The sequence below is a fragment of the Corella eumyota genome, chromosome 5 (genome assembly GCF_963082875.1).
Source record: "Corella eumyota chromosome 5, kaCorEumy4.1, whole genome shotgun sequence".
NCBI lineage: Eukaryota > Metazoa > Chordata > Ascidiacea > Phlebobranchia > Corellidae > Corella > Corella eumyota.
The window spans coordinates 9,844,302-9,861,768 of record NC_137494.1 but is presented as its reverse complement, the minus strand read 5'-3'; the positions used below and the strand labels follow the sequence as shown (position 1 = coordinate 9,861,768).

Genomic DNA, 17,467 nt, shown 5'->3' with positions numbered 1-17,467 from the left:
TGCAAGATATGGTCAGATAGTGTAGCAAGTGACAAGTGTTGTTAACTTGTTACCTTACCACTACACCACGCTGCCAGGGACATAAGTGCGACTCAACATTATAAACCTTCTCTTTTCACAACGAAAAAAACAACACGACAATAACCGAACACCTGTACAGCTGCTCAGCAAGAAAAACATTATTATCTGATTATTGCAGGTATTATTATTGTTACAGTGATAATTTTCCCGCCAAATATTCCACAAAGTAAAGCAAAATGGTACATTTTTATATGGTAATCCGGTACATTTTTACAATAAAAAATTGGTTCGCAGTACCTAAAATATTATATTTTAATAATTAAAAAATTTATTATTTTATAGGCAAAAAAATTACATGGTATTAATATTAAGTATAAATATTGTAAGTATTAGTTTGTTTAAATAAGTTTTAAATTTTAAAGGTTGAATACAACTAATTAATTACAAAAAAAAAAAAAACCTTCATAAAAATCACCATATTTATATGAAACGACAAAATACATTTATAACTCTATAAAAATGATAAATACGAAATGTGCGTTTCAAATATTAAATCAGTAGTTGTTCCTGCGTAATCAGAACAAAAAGAAAATAAAGGCTTGTAACTCGGAAAATCAAGGCAATTCCCCATTTTTCGACCTCCGATAATAACGACAAGATGATCAAAAAATGAAAAATAAACATGAGTATCACTTCTTAAATAAATAAAAAGAATTTTCCAAAACGCAAAGTGGCGTCACTCTTCTTTATTGATTAATGATTATAACGTATCAATAATACAAATGTAGTTTTTAATTACAGGCTTGTCAAGTTTTATTTTAAGCTGTAAAAGTTTTGTTATAAAATTTAAATTTAGGCGATTTTATTTCAAAAATGGACATTTTAGTAAAATTAGTATTTGTTTACCTAAACAAAGCTAAATTTAGCTTAAAAATGCCTAAAATACAATCAGAATGATAAAGTCTGGGGCGGAAATGGGGCAAAACAGAAATCAAAATTAACTAAAAATAAGACATTTTATATTTTTAAATTATTGAATACACCTATAACATCAGTATAAAACTAAGTTGCGCGACCAAAAATTTTAATCTAAGAATGAAAACGGTTCAACATTTTGCATTTTCATAGAATCCATTCGTTTCGCTGCCACACATTCCAAAACAAAATTTTATTTGTTTTATATAAATAAAAACACGCGATAACATTACTTTATATTTCGGTATTGAAAAATCAATCAGTTAAAATGGGAAGAATAGAAAAACTGTTCACTTTTTAAAATGTTGTACAAATTATAATTTTACGAAAATTTTAAGTTTTTGTTATGATATCGTTTAATGTTTTAGTTATCAAAGTTTTTTTGTATATATCTTTATCCTTGGTGTGGGAAGGTCGAGGATAAAGATATAAATTACAAATTTTGGGTGTTAGAGCCTAGAAGAACATCAACTAATCCTTTAAGTTTATTCATTTCCCGTTGTAAATTTGCTTCCTTGCGAACTATTGAACAAAGACGTTGAAACAAGTTGGTAACAGGAACGGAAAATTCGTCAACAGTTTCCAAATAAATATCTGGCAAAGTTTAACATTAACGTTGTGAATTATTAAAAATAATTTTTTTTAATTATAAATTACTAGAAACTTACCTATAACCATTTCAGCAATATCCATTAATATTGGAGCAAAGTTTATTTTCACTAAATTTCTAAAAATAAAAATTTTAAAATTAAGGCTATCAAAATTACATTTATAGCTAAAACTAAGGCCAAAGCTATACTGTTTTTTTTAGTAAATATCGTAAGTAGCCAAACAAAATATACAACTTAATAAATAATAAATCAAAACAATTAAATATTAATAAATCGTTATTTAAAATAAAGGAATACCTGCACAAAAACTTTAACAAAATTGTAAGTTTATTATCTTCTCTTCCAGCCAAGACAGAGTTAATAGTTCCACGTTGAATTAAAATTTTTATTACTTCAACAGTAACTTCGGGGCTTTTAAGTTGTACGTTTGGCTAAAATAAGAAGTCTAAGTTAAAATGGAAACTAAAAAAATGGAACCCAAAATAATTTTTATTAGAAGCCAGACATGGTGTTAGCACACCTGACTTTACAACATGGGGCCGGTCAATTGTTTGATTCCCACTGCAGTCACATTGTAATGCCCAGGAGTAGCATCTATAAACAGTAGACATACCAATGTCTCCCGAGCCCAAAACCAATAAGCGGATTAATTATGGAAGAATAATTACTAATAATATTGTAATAGACAAAAGACATCTCGAACTTGTTTAAAGTAACAAATGTTACCCTACAATAAAGGCTGTGAAAACAGCCTTTTCATATCAATGACAAAAATATAGGATAAAAGAAGTTACAATAATTTAAAAAAACTTACCGCTAAGGCAGCATCAAAGGCTTTACTGTGTTCAAATTTTTTAAAATAAATGTCATATTTTGCCAATCTTTCACGAGTTTGATTATGAACAACAAGATCTTCTTTATTTGGCGTAAAAAGTTTTCCTGCGTAAAAAAAGAGTTAAATAAAATTTTACGGTAAAGGAATTTTCTTAAAAAAATAATATTAACCTTTCATAAAAACCCTTTTTTCTTTCTGTTTTCTTTTTGAAATTGAATTATTTTCAAAGTTGTTTATAGTTAGTTGTGAATTTTTTCTGTGTCTGATCGAAATCGTTTTGTCGAGCATTCCAACAACCAAAGTTTTGTCGTCACTCTAGGGAACAATAAATTGCTTGTCTTTTATTTTTAAATATCATTAATAAAACTGTAAAGTCATCCAATATATAAATAAGTAGAATTAAACAATTAGCAAATTTAGAACGAATATATTACAAAATACTTACTGATATATCCATACTAAGTATAGGAGCAGGATAATCAATATTGTGAACAACTTTGTAAGTAGAAACGTCATATATTTTAACATGCCTGTAAATAAAATAATAAATGTATTTAAAAGTTATTAGTAAAACTAAGTTGGAAACTTTTTATTACTTTTTAGTTTGAATATCCCTTTTTTTAATTTTCCTTTTTTTAAAGTGGTTATTAAGGTATATTTTTATAATTGTAACTAATAAAACAACATCCATAAAAAAATGTTATTTAACAATTAAAGCGTGCCAGCCTAAATTAAATAATATTTCACAACAAAATTTTAGATCTTTCAATTTAAAAATTTTATTATTATTTTAAAAAATAAACAAATATTAATTTGTAATTATAATTTTAATGTTTTGATATCATATTAAAAAATTAACTTGAAAACAAAATATTAATCTTGATTTTAAAATTAAAACAACCACCTTAAAATTTAAAAAAACAAACAAAATATAATTTTAAAGACCTCTCTATATTTTTTTAAAACTATGATAAACAATTGGCATAAATTTAAAAATTTGATAATGGTTATTTTTTTTCACCCAGTTTTAAGTAATTGACATTATGATACAAAATTGACAAAAATTTAAAACTTTATAGCCTTTAGAATAAACAAACACCTTTTAATTAGTTATATCTAAATCCTACAAATTATTTGTACAAATCATTATGTCATGACAAACAAAATACTAACATTTTAAAACTTTTAGATAACCGAGAACAGAAATTATGCAAGAACAAAAGATACTGAGCAGTACAATAACAATATATTTTGAAATTAAAGATATTGAACTCTAACAACAATATAGGCCTAATAAAAAAGAAAACGGTACTTAAAGTAACTATTTATGTCATTGATTGTAAAAAAAGTATTAGCAATTAAGAAAATTATTTTGAATGTGCCTTGGAGGTGTTATTTTTGTTAGAATTAGAAATAATAATTTAAAGTACCCTGACATATATATTTAGTATAATAACTTATTATTAATTTATATATTTTACCCATCTAGAGCGCTAGAGAGCAGTCTAGTGAAGTTGTGATTAAACCGTAAGCAAGTTATTGTTTTGTGGTGGTTGCTCACCCTTGCAAGTAATTTTCCCCCTTGTAATACATCCCAAACTTTTATACAATTTGCACCTTCAATTACAATCAATAGTGTTAAGTTAAAACTTAAAAATATGATATATAGCCCACAGCAGCCTTTAAATGCCATAATGGGTTGCAATAATCTGCAAAAGGCACAATAGTAATTTATGCTATCAACACTGTTTTTATTAAAAAAGTGTTGAGTTAATGTAATGAGTTTGATTATTTTAGTTATTATAAAATATCACACATTACCAACCACTTCAAACAGGTTAAAATATTGAAGAAGTCACAGATTATTTTACTATGAATAAAAGAGTAGCAAAAAATAGTGTTTTGTTTAATTGCACCTGCACTTAGTAAAATAGTTCCAGTTGGAAACATAAGAACAGATTCAACTGGATCTCCGTGGTTGATTATAGCTGTTGGTTTGTTTGTTCTTTTATCAAACATCAAAATTGTATGATCATACGATCCTAAATGTATTTTCGATTTTTTTTTTAATTAACATTGCCGTCATTTATTTATTAATATATCTGGAATTGCGCAGTCATTTATTTCGTTTTAAGTGTATAAATAGAAAAAACACAATTATTATGTTTAAAAAACTCAATAAAGACTTAAGTAACTGAAGTAAATTTATTTTTTATTATTTACCTGTTGCAATAATATTTTCACTCGAAGTTGTTGAACAACCACATCTAATATAATCCTAAAAATACAAAAATTTATGGTAATGCAGAGAAGTAAAAATTTAGATTTCTTATAAAAATAATATATACTTTTATTTTTTGTTACATGCTAAAATGTAAAAAGAAAAATTTAGCAATCTTTGTTGTTTTATATTATAGAAATCAGAAATAAGAAGGCAGCAACAACGAAATAAAAATTATAAAGGGGTTCCATTATGACTTAATACAATAAAAATGAATCATTAAGCCTAAAAACCTTATGATGTGAATAATTGTTGATTATTTTTTCGGTCGAAACATCCCAAACTTTAACATATTTATCATCTCCGGCCGAAAATATTTGAGTGGTATTGTTGCAAAATCTTGCAACATGAACTGGTCTGTAAAAATATTTCAGTTGGAATTTTACTACAACTCATAAAGTCGTATTATGTTTATGGAAACATACATTACATTAGTTAATTGACACACTCAAAAAAACTATTACTGTACAAACCAAATCTTCACTAATTCTCCCCAAATGGAACAGTTGTTCTAGGGCAACAAATAAAATGACAACAAATCCACTCTTAGAATAGCGAAATTATTTATAAAACCAAAGTTACAACATAACCACTAGTTTGTAACTACTTTTTTAAAAGATACAGTTATTGGTTTGTTTAAATTAAAACTTATATAAAACTTTAACAACAACTCATGTAACTACTATAAGCAAGATGCTATAAATATAATGCCTTTTGATATACAAATTTTTAGTTAAAAAAAGTTTATACATACATTGTATTATATTGCACATTCGTTTAAGTAAGGTTTATTTTTTTCGATTATAATTCATATGAAATTTTAAAAAAATTCTGTGATAAAACAATTTACAAAAACTTAACCTTGTATGTCCTTTAAAAATTCTAAGCGGAACTCTTCCAGCTACATCAAATAATCGAACTTTTGAATCTTCGTTTCCAGCCACCAATAATTTACCATCTGAACGAAAGTGAGCTCCATAGGCAACATCATGAAACCGGGAAAAAGTTTTAACAATTTCACATGTTTCAGGGTTGTATAACTGAATCTAAAGTTTATTAAAAATTTTTTAATTTAAAAATTATTTAAACCGTTTTTATATATATATATATACATAAAAAAAAAAATTTTTAAACAGATTTATGTATTTTTTACTTTTGTAACAGTTATAACAATATATAACTTTATTTAAATTAAAAAATATGTTAACAAAAACTATTTGTTTCCACAAGCAACATTAAGGCTCTGTTTCATTTACTTAAAAAACACTTTACCTACCAAAATTTAAATATGGGTAGCAGTGATTTTTTGGTAAAATTTCTATCTAAACAACACAAATGATACTGGAGAAAATTGTGTGCTGTTGTTTAACCAATATGTTGTTAATCGACAATTTTTTTTTGCCTGTCATGAATACCAACAAAAAACAATTTTTTTACCTTTGTTAATGAAGTAGCGGCAAAATTAAATGGGGATGTTGGTTGAAAACACAAATCATTTGCAACTCCTTTCTCCTTAATAGTTACTGGAAACTAAAAAATTCTTGGTTTATTAATTGCATATTAGGTATACCTTCAAATAATTATGGTGAACAAGGTGCACATTCTAGGTAAGGTGAGCATTCCATTCAATGTGTAATGCTATTGCAATTCCTACACCCTATGTAGCTGTCTGTGTCAATACCGCTTTTTTAAAGACTTTATTTTTTTATGTATATATATGTAACAATTATTTTTTTGTCAGTTTGTTATAAATTATCATAAAAAGAGCTAGTATTTTTTTTTAAATTATCCACTTTTAGCATGTTGCTCACTATGCCTGCTATGTGGGTGTGGGTAAAACCCAGATTTCCACGGATATTGATGGATTTTTTTTTATCACAGATATTTTTGTATCGGGTAATATATAATTAAAACTGTATCACGGATATTTTTGTATCGGTTAATATATAGTTAAAACTGTATCACAGATATTTTTGTATCGGTTAATATATAGTAAAATTGTATCACGGATATTTTTGTATCGGTTAATATATAGTTAAATCTGTATCACGGATATTTTTGTATCAGTTAATATATAGTTAAACTGTATCACGGATATTTTTGTATCGGTTAATATATAGTTAAACTGTATCACGTGTATTTTTGTATCGGTTAATATATAGGTAAACTGTATCACGGCTATTTTTGTACGGTTAATATTTAGTAAAACTGTATCACGGATATTTTTGTATCGGGTAATATATAGTTAAAACTGTATCACGTATATTTTTTTATCGATTAATATATAGTAAAATTGTATCACATATATTTTTATTTTGCCTACTATATAGTTAAAACTGTATCACGAATATTTTTATATCGGTTAATATATAGTTAAATCTGTATCACGGATATTTTTATATTGTCTACTATATAGTTAAACTGTATCACGGATATTTTTGTATCGGTTAATATATAGTTAAACTGTATCACGGATATTTTTGTATCGGTTAATATATAGTTAAACTGTATCACGGATATTTTTATATTGCCTACTATATGTTAAACTGTAACACGTATATTTTTGTATCAGTTAATATATAGTTAAATTGTATCACGGATATTTTTGTATCGGTTAATATATAGTTTAACTGTTTCACAGATATTTTTGTATCGGTTATTATATAGGTAAACTGTATCACGGATATTTTTGTATCAGTTAATATATAGTTAAATTGTATCACGGATATTTTTGTATCGGTTAATATATAGTTTAACTGTTTCACAGATATTTTTGTATCGGTTATTATATAGGTAAACTGTATCACGGATATTTTTGTATCAGTTGATATATAGTTAAACTGTATCACGGATATTGTTGTATCGGTTAATATATAGTTAAACTGTATCATAGATATTTTTGTATCGGTTAATATATAGTGAAACTGTATCACGGATATTTTTATTTTGATAAAATTTTAACCGATACAAAAATATCCGTGATACAGTTTAACTATATAGTAGGCGATATAAAAATTTCTGTGATAAAATTTTACTATAAATTAACCGATATAAAAATATCTGTGATAAAATTTTACTATATATTAACCGATATAAAAATATCCGTGATACAGATTTAACTATATATTAACCGATACAAAAATATCCGTGATACAGTTTAACTATATATTAACCGATATAAAAATATCCGTGATACAGATTTAACTATATAGTAGGAAATATAAAAATATCCGTGATAAACATATTGTGACGGAACAATCAATGCAAAAATATCCATGATGCACATATTGTAATACAAAAATAAATGGTATTTGCAGGTTTTAATATAGTAATTAGTACCAAAACATAAATTATAGGCAAGTTTCACTGTAATAAACAGTTTAAAAGTATTCAGGACATTTTATTTTGAGCGTAATTGCCTATAAAAAAATATTCGGCAATATCCATAAGGATCCAGGTTTTGCCAACTGCCCTGCTATGCCCAGGATGTGCAAGTTGCCCTCACTGCCCATTTAGAAAAGTTTTGTACATTGCTAATAAGATACTGCAAAAAAATTCCATACAAAATTTTTCAACTCTACAAATATAAAAAAAATTGCTAAGAGCCAAAAAAAATTACAACAACACTTTTAAAAAGCAACAACAGAGTAACAAAACGAACAAACCCACAAAAATAATTTACATCAAAATTTGTTTACCTGAAATCCTCGCCAATATTGATAATCATAATTAAGTTTTCGGTCTTTGGTAACCAATGGAACAGCGTGAATCGACTTATACCTTGAAGACATTTTAAAATAACATCAAAAATTTGTAACTTATTAGGACTCAACACATGTACACAAGGGTATGAGTTAAACACGGATATTTATGGATAGCTTTTAAACACGGTTGCTTATTTTCCCACAATTATGTTACCAATCTAATTTTACTGTACAGTGTTTAGTTTTAACAGTGGCATCTAAAACACTTATTTATTAAAAAATACCTTTTTTTATAGCCAAATAATAAGCGAATTGATTAAAATTATTTTTTGATATCCAAAGACATCCCTTTTATACCATCCGCCAAAAAACACACGTGGTTTTCTATGGAACAACATTTAAAAACCCCTAATTTGTGACGTCACCTATAATGCGTATAATACGAAATTACGAAGTTTACGCATGAATTTGACCAGTTTTTTAAAGTACATAAATAAACGTTGGGTAGACTTTGTTATACTTAGTTTTTACATTGTCTTTTACACAAGTTTGACATTAATAATGATAAGAATACTTAGGATGACAATAAATTCGAAATGCGGAAATGAAAGTTTTCAAACATAATAATGTTTTCTTTACGTTTAAGACATTTTCTTACTTTTTTTGTTTTTGGCATGTTAGTGTTTTTGTGACCTTGTTAAAATTTTGGAAATTAAGAAATAAAATTATGCCGACTTGCATGGTTTGTGATAGTGAAGAGTTCGAACTGACGGATGGACTTTATTTTTGCAAGATGTGCTGTACTCAAACGCAGGAAATAGTTGAGCAAGGTTTTGATGATACTAATACAGTGCAAATGGGCAGGGCTATTAGGGTTAGACGGGAAAAAAAAAAAGATAAACATATTGATCGTGGAAAACCTTGGTACACTGTTGAAGCTTATCAGGTACTTTTATTGCAGTAAATCTTGTGATCAAAATGTGTATAGTTTAAATCTTTTTTAAAATGGTAAATTACCAGTATATGTTTAATATAGTAAGTATGGTGTTTTTAATGTAAGCAATAAGAATTAACCGAAAAACAAAAGCATTGTTAACTATGAAAGTCAAATGGATACAATTTATGAGATTAATTATATTAAATGGACCAAATCACTAAACAGCAAAATGAATCGAACAGACCAAATAAACCGAATTAAATTGAATGGACCAAATTATATAGGATGGATTAAATAAACTGCTTGAAACAAATAGATTAAATACATGCATGAATCCAATTAAGCAAATGGATCCCTTTGGTCCATTTGATACATTCGATCCTTTACAGCTTAAAGGTATCCTAAACTTTTAATGTGTAGGCTACGAAATATGCATTCTACACCCTGTGTTTAAGTCGTAAGGGACAAACTTCTTTTTGGTTTTTTTATTTTTTGTACTGGTAATTGTTACCAACACAAAACATGATGGTAAATTTTTTTCTAATAATATGTTTGTGTGATTATTTAAATGAACGAGTCTAAGCCTTAATATTGTCTTTAGTGAGAAGTAAAAATTTAAAGTTAAAATAAATATCAAAGTTAAAATAAACACAACATAAATTAACAGACTGGTAAAAGGCATTTTAAAACCGTTGTTAAAACATGAATAAGCATTTACCAGTAACATATAAACATAGATAACTTAACACAAATTATCCTAATATTTAACATAAAAAAAATTTATATAGTAAACTATTTAAAATAATGATAAATAATTATATTTTAAAATAAATTTTTATATACATTAGCAATTACTCCTAAGTTACACAGTATCCTATACATGAAAAAGATAGTGTTAGACTTACATTAAACTTTTACACTAAAATTACAATTTATGACAGCAAACCAAAAGCTATTAAAATATCAAGCATAAGAAATGTGTTGCGTTAATAACTTTCCAGTCATTGAATATTTTATAGAAAAACTTACAACAACATGACCAACAGCAACATAGTGTCTTTTAAAAAATTGTTAAGGCAAAAAAACAAACGATAACGATACAATGATATTTAGAAATATTATTTTAGCAATAGCATACTATAGTGATTGGGGTGCTAGGCCAGGGGTCGGCATTGTTATAAGGTAACCGGGGAAAAAAACGTCTTGTTTTATTATACATTAACTGGATTGGATTTTAATCAATAATATCTAACCTTCTTGAGTATAAAAACAATTTAACCTATTTACTAATTAAATGTTTTTTTTTGCTAAAGGTTATTTTGAAAGCGCAAGTGGCAGCTTTGGTTAAACTTGGTGTTACCACACAACTAAAGGACATTGTCAAGCAAATTTGGTTTAAATATTTACAACTAAGTGGATACTGTGTTGTTGACCAGACTACTTCAAAATTAAAACCCTTAAGTTTAATGACATTTCGAGACGAATATTTAAATGGGGTTCTTGGATCAAAGTGTAACAAAAAAAGTTTATTTCCTACTACAAAAAATTCAATGAGACTTAAAGTTCCAACCAGAAGAACATACAAACAGTAATCATAAATTTAATATTATGTATTTTTTAGTTTAGGCAAAACCCCTTAACACCTAACACAAGTTTATTAGTTTTTTTATTTTAAATTCCTTTTTTGCCTTAATAAATTTATCTGATGCCAAAACTCTTTCCTACTTGCTTGATTACGTTACTTTAATGACTATTGAATACAAAAAAATGCCTACCATTTGTTTAAATAAATTATTTTTATTTTAAAGTGATATTAATTCATCTTCTGATGATGATGACGAAAACTATGAAACTCGGGGAAAAAAAAGAAAAACTGAAAAACCAAAAAAACTATTAGGTTAAAATTTTTAGCTTATCACACAAATTTATTATTAAGGAGTTATTATTATGTTAACCTAACTTCAATATTGTTTAAACTTTGAGTTGGTGTTTCGGAAGCACAATATTTTAATTTATAAATAATCTAATCATGACTTTTAAACTACCTTAAAAAATTACCTACACAAATATCCCTTCTTTAAATTTAGAAAATTCATTAAGATCAGATGAAGAATGGTTTTCACTTGCAAGTGAATCAAGTTCTGACTCTAAAGATGATGTTGAAGACTCCTTAAAATCAAAATATACAAGAATAGATCGCAGAACAAATGGAAGGTTATATATATTTTTGTATTGAAATTCAGTGATGTAAAAATATGCATTGTCTACCTTTTTTAGTGCATTTTAAACAAACTAAATTGGATTTATTTAAATTAGAGATAGGGGTGAGGTCATTCAACTAAGATCAAAAATTAGTTTTCTTACTATTACCAAGTTATTGGCCATTATACAAATTGGATTAAAATGGTGCCAAGAATATATTACAACAGGAGATCTTATATTGTGGATTCAACAAGGATATTTACCTTATATTGGTGGAAATTTTTTAAATATTTTTTAGCTTATTTAAAAAAAAGTCTTAATGTTTTTTAGCCTATTCCATTTATGAGTGTTACTAGTTTGTGTATGATGTAGGTAGTTTTTAGTAAAAAAATATTATAAGTTAGTACAATAACATGATGTTTTAGACTGCCTATACTGCCTACCGCCACATATGAAACTTACAAACTTTGACTTGAATATTCAAAACAAGCCAATTCCTACTTACCAAAAGGCAAGTTGTTTATTTTATAAGATTTTTAACCGTGAAAATATTGTAGACATGTTATGCTGTTCTATTGTTTTAGTAAACACTAGTTTAAAACTAACTCCGTTGTTGTTTTTATTTTTTTAAAGAGTGTTTATTAATTTCAATTTTGTTATGAAATTAGATGGCATATTTACAAGCGTCAATGTCAAAATTTGTAGAAATGCCAGAGATAGCAGAAAGGAGTCCATTTCATCTTATAGTACGATATATTTTAGAGCTTAACCTGCCAAAAACATTATTAAATTTTATTTACAAACTTACATTAGTTGTCAAGTTTGAAAGGTAAACCTTTTTAATTCTTAGAAGTAACTTATTCTACTGTTTATATTTCAGATGATATTGTTATTCAAGGGATTTTGAAATCTCAAGGGATTTTGAAAAATTAAATGAATTTCTAGAATTAAAATATCTTTAAATTATTAATTTTAATATACAGTATGTAAAAATATAACTGCCAAGGCACACTACATATCTTTGTTGCCGTTTTTTTTAAAACATAGATTTGTTTTCTAATCAGAGACTCGAGGCACAAAAATATTCCTGAGGTTGAGGCAATTTCCCTTATAATAATAAGCCTGAAACTCTTATGTGGTTTGGATGAAAAAAGGGAGTGGACAAATGATATAAATGTTGTTAAATGTGAAAAACACATGTCTGGTGAGAAAACTTCTTTTGTATAATTGAATGCTCTTTCAGATAAAGGTTGTTTTAACATTTTAAATCGCTAGCTTGATTCTAGTTTTGTAGTTGAACACTTTGAAAAAAAATTAACTTGTGTATTTAAGTTAGTAAATATAATATTATGTTGTTATATAAAATTTTATTCTTTGAATATGTTGTAATAATATTTATTATATATACAACTAATTCGGTTCTTATTGCTTCAAAATAGATTGTGATCCATTTATTTGGAAAACCTGGGTTTATTATCATTTACAACGAAGAAGTAAAAATCAGTCCAACCCTGCTAATACATTTCATATGAAAGATGTTAATATAGTTGATGATATACAATCTTATGTAGAACATTGGAATAATTTGTTAATTGCTTCCACATTAATTTGCAAGGAGGAGGGGGGGAATAAAATAAGTACTAGGTAATTTTGATTTGTTTTATTTTTGTTAAATTTGTTGTAGTTGCAATAAAGGTAGTTAAATAAAGTGTAAAATTTATTAGTTACAAGAAAGATACGGCCCAATGTCGAACCGAAGTATTCATAAAAATGGCTGAATTAAATCTTGATGAACTCGAATTCCGAAGGGATGCTAGAAATTGTCCTCAAGTCTCACAGAAACCCACTCAAGATTTAAACATGATGGGGAAATGTTTGCAGGATTTGGTAAACAAATTAGCAAAGGATCCTGATTATATTTGGTATGCTGACAAATTTTCAAGGTTTGTTCTTGATTTTTGTTTTTTTATTTTGCTTGTATTAAAATCGTTGCACTGTGTTTTGTTTACATACAATTTAAATTATTATTGTTTCGTAAAAAAGTTGTACTTTTAGATTGGAAAATTTTTCTAAACGAACAAAATTATCATGCCAGTTTGAATTAGTTAACGATGCGCTTGTTAAGGGACAGTTAAAATTCCACAAAACTTATGATTTTGTTCTAACACTGGCCTCAGAAATAACGTGTGCCTGCAAACCACTTATTCATACTGTGGTTCAGGATGTTGAGCGAAGTATTATCGCACCTTATCTTGAAGCAAGAAAGGAGCAGAAACACTTATTTACTGAATGGGAATCTTTTAATGTTGGATAAATTTTAACATTTAATTTTTAAATTATACTGCATATCGAGATTTTATTTTTGATGTGGTGATCTTTCGCCAAATAATGTGCAAATAAATTTTTTTATAATTTTTATTTTATTCATTCCGTAAGTGTTATAAGAATGGTTTGGTTGTCTAAGAATTTAGCTTTACTTTTGGGTGACCTTAATAATGTTACTTTATGGACCCAAAAAAGAATTGGCAAAATGTTGTAAAATGCAAGAGGGATTTCGGCATGAACTGCGAGTACGAAAATTTTGCAAGGCAGTAAATGAACATATGGAAATTAAAAAGTATTAAAGTACGATCTATTAGCCGAAACAGAAAAATTTAGAAAATAATTTGTTTATTGTATATCAATCGATTTAACAAGCCGGCAGCGTGGTGTAGTGGTCAAAACTCTTGGCTCCACTACATGAGTTACAAAGTTCGATCCTCACCGCTCTCATGCTTTTGTGGCCTGAGTAAGGGTCTCGTCATAAATGGTATGAACTCCTGCTGAGCCAATGCTTAATCAGCAGCCTAAGTATGGCATTTATAATTTATATTAATATAAACTGCCAAAGGCAACTCGAGACTGGGTCCGGGTAACAAATGTTACTTTGTTTGGTCATGAAGTCGACCCTTTAACTTCAAGGATAAACAAATATATATAAAATACTGGACGCATTTTTTTGCAAAATGGTAGGTTCATACCGTGTATAGCGCCTTACTCAGGGGCGCTACAGCATGAGATCAGCGGGAATTGAACCCACGACCTCATGTGTGGTGTAGCAAGTATTCTTACGGTTGCCAGAAGCTTCAGCCAGAAGGTTCGGCCTGCAAAAAAAACGCTGGGGGTCGGTAACAAAATTGCCGCGTAAAATGTCAGCTTAAGACCATATTTTACCGATATTTAAAATAAAATTTGACAAAAAGTATAATACGTAAAAAAATTTTAATGAGTTGTTACGATAAATATATATGTTAGTTTTTAGAATATTTATTTTTTTAAAGATTTTTTTCCTAAAAACGTATTTTTAAAATGGATTAATGATGGGCGCTTGTGGCTTACAAAATTTCCTTTCGACTTTCATAATTTTAAAGCCCGCGTTTGATGACCATATTTTACCGATATTCAAAATAAAATTTGACAAAAAGTATAATACATAAAAAAAAATTAATAAGTTGTTACGATAAATATATATGTTAGTTTTTAGAAAAATTTTTTTTAAAGATTTTTTTCCTAAAAACGTATTTTTAAAACGGATTAATGATGGGCGCTTGTGGCTTGCAAAATTTCCTTTTGACCTTCATAATTTTAAAGGCCGCGTTTGATGTCAACGTATGACTTTATCAAAATTCAAAATAAAATTTGACAAAAAGTATAATACATAAAAAAATTTAATTGGTTGTTACGTTAATGACATACATTAGTTTTTAGAATATCTATTTTTTTAAGATTTATGTTTCAAAAACTAATTTTAAACGGGATTAAAGACAAGTGCTGTAGGCCTTCAAAATTTTACGACCAATCGCTCTCGGCCTCGAAATTTTTCATTAAACTGCGGGGAGTCTGCAACGTTAAGCCGGCGTATACCTTTAACGCAAGACCATATTTTACCAATATTCAAAATGAAATTTGGCAAAAAGTACAATAGTTAAAAAAATTTAACATAGGTAATTCAAAAAAATATTTTATTAAAAAAATGTTACTTACCTATGTTTTGAAAACTGTAAAACAATGATCAATTGATCATACTTTATAATGATCATTATGTAAAAAAGAAATTAACTTTTGCAGGTGACATGCCTTTGCAGTAGAGGCTTTTTGTCAATAGAGTACTAGACGGATTTAACCAACAATAAAACATTTAGGCCAACTAAAATAAAATTATTTTTATTTTAAATCAAAATCCGCCTACTGCTTTTTGCATCTTTTAAGTTAGATTTACTTACTTTAACTTTGTAAATAATTTAACTAATATTAACAATTTAATATTAAATTTGTAAAATAATAAATATAGTTATAGTACATTTTTATTATTTTTGTATTAGCGGTGTAAGTTTTTATAGCAACATAATATTTCGTAAAAAATTTAGAGTATTGCTAAAATAAAAAAATCTAAACACCTTTTCTATCTTTTGTCAGTTTGTTGCAATTTGGTTTTACCGCTTTTCTTGAAAGTGCAGACAGGCAGAAACGCTATGGACTATGATTAAAATAAAGAATATGTTTTGTTTACCAACTACAAGCTAGTACAGAGCAAAATTTTTAAATGTAACAGTGCCGGTGGTTGGTTTATGGTTGTTTTTAAAATTTATATAAAAACACTACAATTCGTTGTTCATGCCTTTAAATAAAGTAGGGTAAGGATATAAAAATTCTGCAATTCTAGGCGGACGACGCTAATAGAGCTCTAAATTTTCGACTTGAAGACTGTCAGACTGTTTTTAGATAATTGTGAATATGTCAGTCTGTGCTGGCAACTGGGTTTATGCACTTTAGGTGATCGTGAGTAAAAACAGTTTTTCGTCTATGAGACCATAAACAGTTTATATTTTTAATAAAACATTTGCGAAAAAATGCTGTTTTTAGTTACTGTTTAGGGCAACAGTTGTTAACTTATTTTTTTTAAATCTTCGAGCTAAGGAGTCTGCTGGTCGAAATGACCGGTGCAGTTCACACTAGGATTATTTACAAATGTTATTCATCTATATAATATATAGGTTTATATATATTTAAACCAAATGATTTTACACCATATAAATATTAATAAATTTTAAATCATTAAAAATATTTTTAAAAAAAGTTTGTTTTTGAATGTTTGAAAAAAACTTTGTTTTATAATGGCAAAGAAAGTAACATAATCATTTTTTTGCAATATGCTGATTGAATTAAACGGTTTACAGCTAAAAAAAAGGGTATTGACATTAAAAAAAAGAGCGCAATGTGTGTGTAAGTGTGTGTGCGCCTAAATTTTTGGTACAATTGTGCTTTTAAATTGTTGTTAAAATCACCAATAGCTTATATCAAAAAAACATATCTTTAATTTTTTAAGGTTTATGCAATGCAAAAAAAGATTAAATATGACCCAAGTACATAACTGGCAACCTATAAAATGGTACTAAACCACAAAAGTTTTTTTTTTAAGAATTTAAAACTTTTTAACTTCAGCACCACAACAAAGGGACAAACCTGACAACCCAAAATGTAATGGTTTACTGACTGCTATTTATTTACGAATCATGCTGTCCAAAAAGGGGTCAGGTCTTGAGCCTAAACAGATAGTGTTCTGCTGTCTGTAAACACAAATTAATATTAGTAACAATTTAATGCGTCTGATTGTTGATAATTACATGCAGAAACTTTTAAACTTGGGTTGCAGTTTTTTAAACTTGCACAATTCTTTGTTAAATTCAGGCTAAAATGTGTACCAACAATTTATGTGCACTCAGTTTGTCAGTCAGGCTGTTTCCAAATAGCTATTATTGTGAGCTGTTGTTTATTTTTAAGTTTATTTTTAAACACATTGTGTTTTTTTTAAACACATTGTGTTGAGTGGTAAACAATATTTAAAGAAATGAAATTATCAAA

The 17,467-nt window shown here is 27.3% G+C and overlaps 2 protein-coding genes across 3 annotated transcripts; one reads left to right on the top strand and one right to left on the bottom strand.

Moving 5' to 3' along the window:
* Window positions 1-784: 784 nt before the first annotated feature.
* On the bottom strand, window positions 785-8,561 carry LOC145752174 (U3 small nucleolar RNA-associated protein 15 homolog). Its single transcript, XM_082568400.1, has 13 exons — window positions 8,422-8,561; window positions 6,161-6,253; window positions 5,585-5,769; window positions 4,957-5,080; window positions 4,666-4,720; window positions 4,359-4,484; window positions 3,924-4,059; window positions 2,888-2,972; window positions 2,613-2,757; window positions 2,422-2,546; window positions 1,905-2,038; window positions 1,665-1,723; window positions 785-1,590 (listed from the first exon to the last, which is right to left on the bottom strand). The coding sequence occupies exons 1-13, from the start codon at window positions 8,512-8,514 to the stop codon at window positions 1,430-1,432; spliced, it is 1,521 nt and encodes a 506-aa protein (XP_082424526.1). The 5' UTR covers window positions 8,515-8,561; the 3' UTR covers window positions 785-1,429.
* Window positions 8,562-9,041: 480 nt separating this feature from the next.
* LOC145752814 (TATA box-binding protein-associated factor RNA polymerase I subunit B-like) lies at window positions 9,042-13,953 on the top strand. Of its 2 annotated transcripts, none has more exons than XM_082569158.1 (11): window positions 9,042-9,373; window positions 10,678-10,952; window positions 11,173-11,261; window positions 11,470-11,578; window positions 11,681-11,838; window positions 11,992-12,077; window positions 12,235-12,395; window positions 12,631-12,770; window positions 13,006-13,210; window positions 13,291-13,509; window positions 13,622-13,953. In XM_082569158.1, the coding sequence occupies exons 1-11, from the start codon at window positions 9,155-9,157 to the stop codon at window positions 13,878-13,880; spliced, it is 1,920 nt and encodes a 639-aa protein (XP_082425284.1). In that variant the 5' UTR covers window positions 9,042-9,154; the 3' UTR covers window positions 13,881-13,953. The 2 variants fall into 2 exon arrangements, with proteins under 2 accessions (XP_082425284.1, XP_082425283.1); XM_082569157.1 differs by having other exon boundaries at window positions 11,452-11,578.
* The last annotated feature ends 3,514 nt before the right edge of the window (window positions 13,954-17,467 follow it).

What these genes read in the sequence shown, in the direction of transcription:
- LOC145752174 (XM_082568400.1), bottom strand. Translation starts at nt 8,514, where the DNA reads ATGTCTTCAAGGTATAAGTCGATTCACGCTGTTCCATTGGTTACCAAA. An exon ending in TACTTAGTATGGATATATCA is followed by an intron (nt 2,758 to 2,887) that starts GTAAGTATTTTG and finishes ATTGTTCCCTAG; the next exon opens with AGTGACGACAAAACTTTGGT. An exon ending in CCTTTGATGCTGCCTTAGCG is followed by an intron (nt 2,039 to 2,421) that starts GTAAGTTTTTTT and finishes TTCTTATTTTAG; the next exon opens with CCAAACGTACAACTTAAAAG.
- LOC145752814 (XM_082569157.1), top strand. Translation starts at nt 9,155, where the DNA reads ATGCCGACTTGCATGGTTTGTGATAGTGAAGAGTTCGAACTGACGGAT. An exon ending in ACCAGAAGAACATACAAACA is followed by an intron (nt 10,953 to 11,172) that starts GTAATCATAAAT and finishes TTTATTTTAAAG; the next exon opens with TGATATTAATTCATCTTCTG. An exon ending in GATCGCAGAACAAATGGAAG is followed by an intron (nt 11,579 to 11,680) that starts GTTATATATATT and finishes TATTTAAATTAG; the next exon opens with AGATAGGGGTGAGGTCATTC.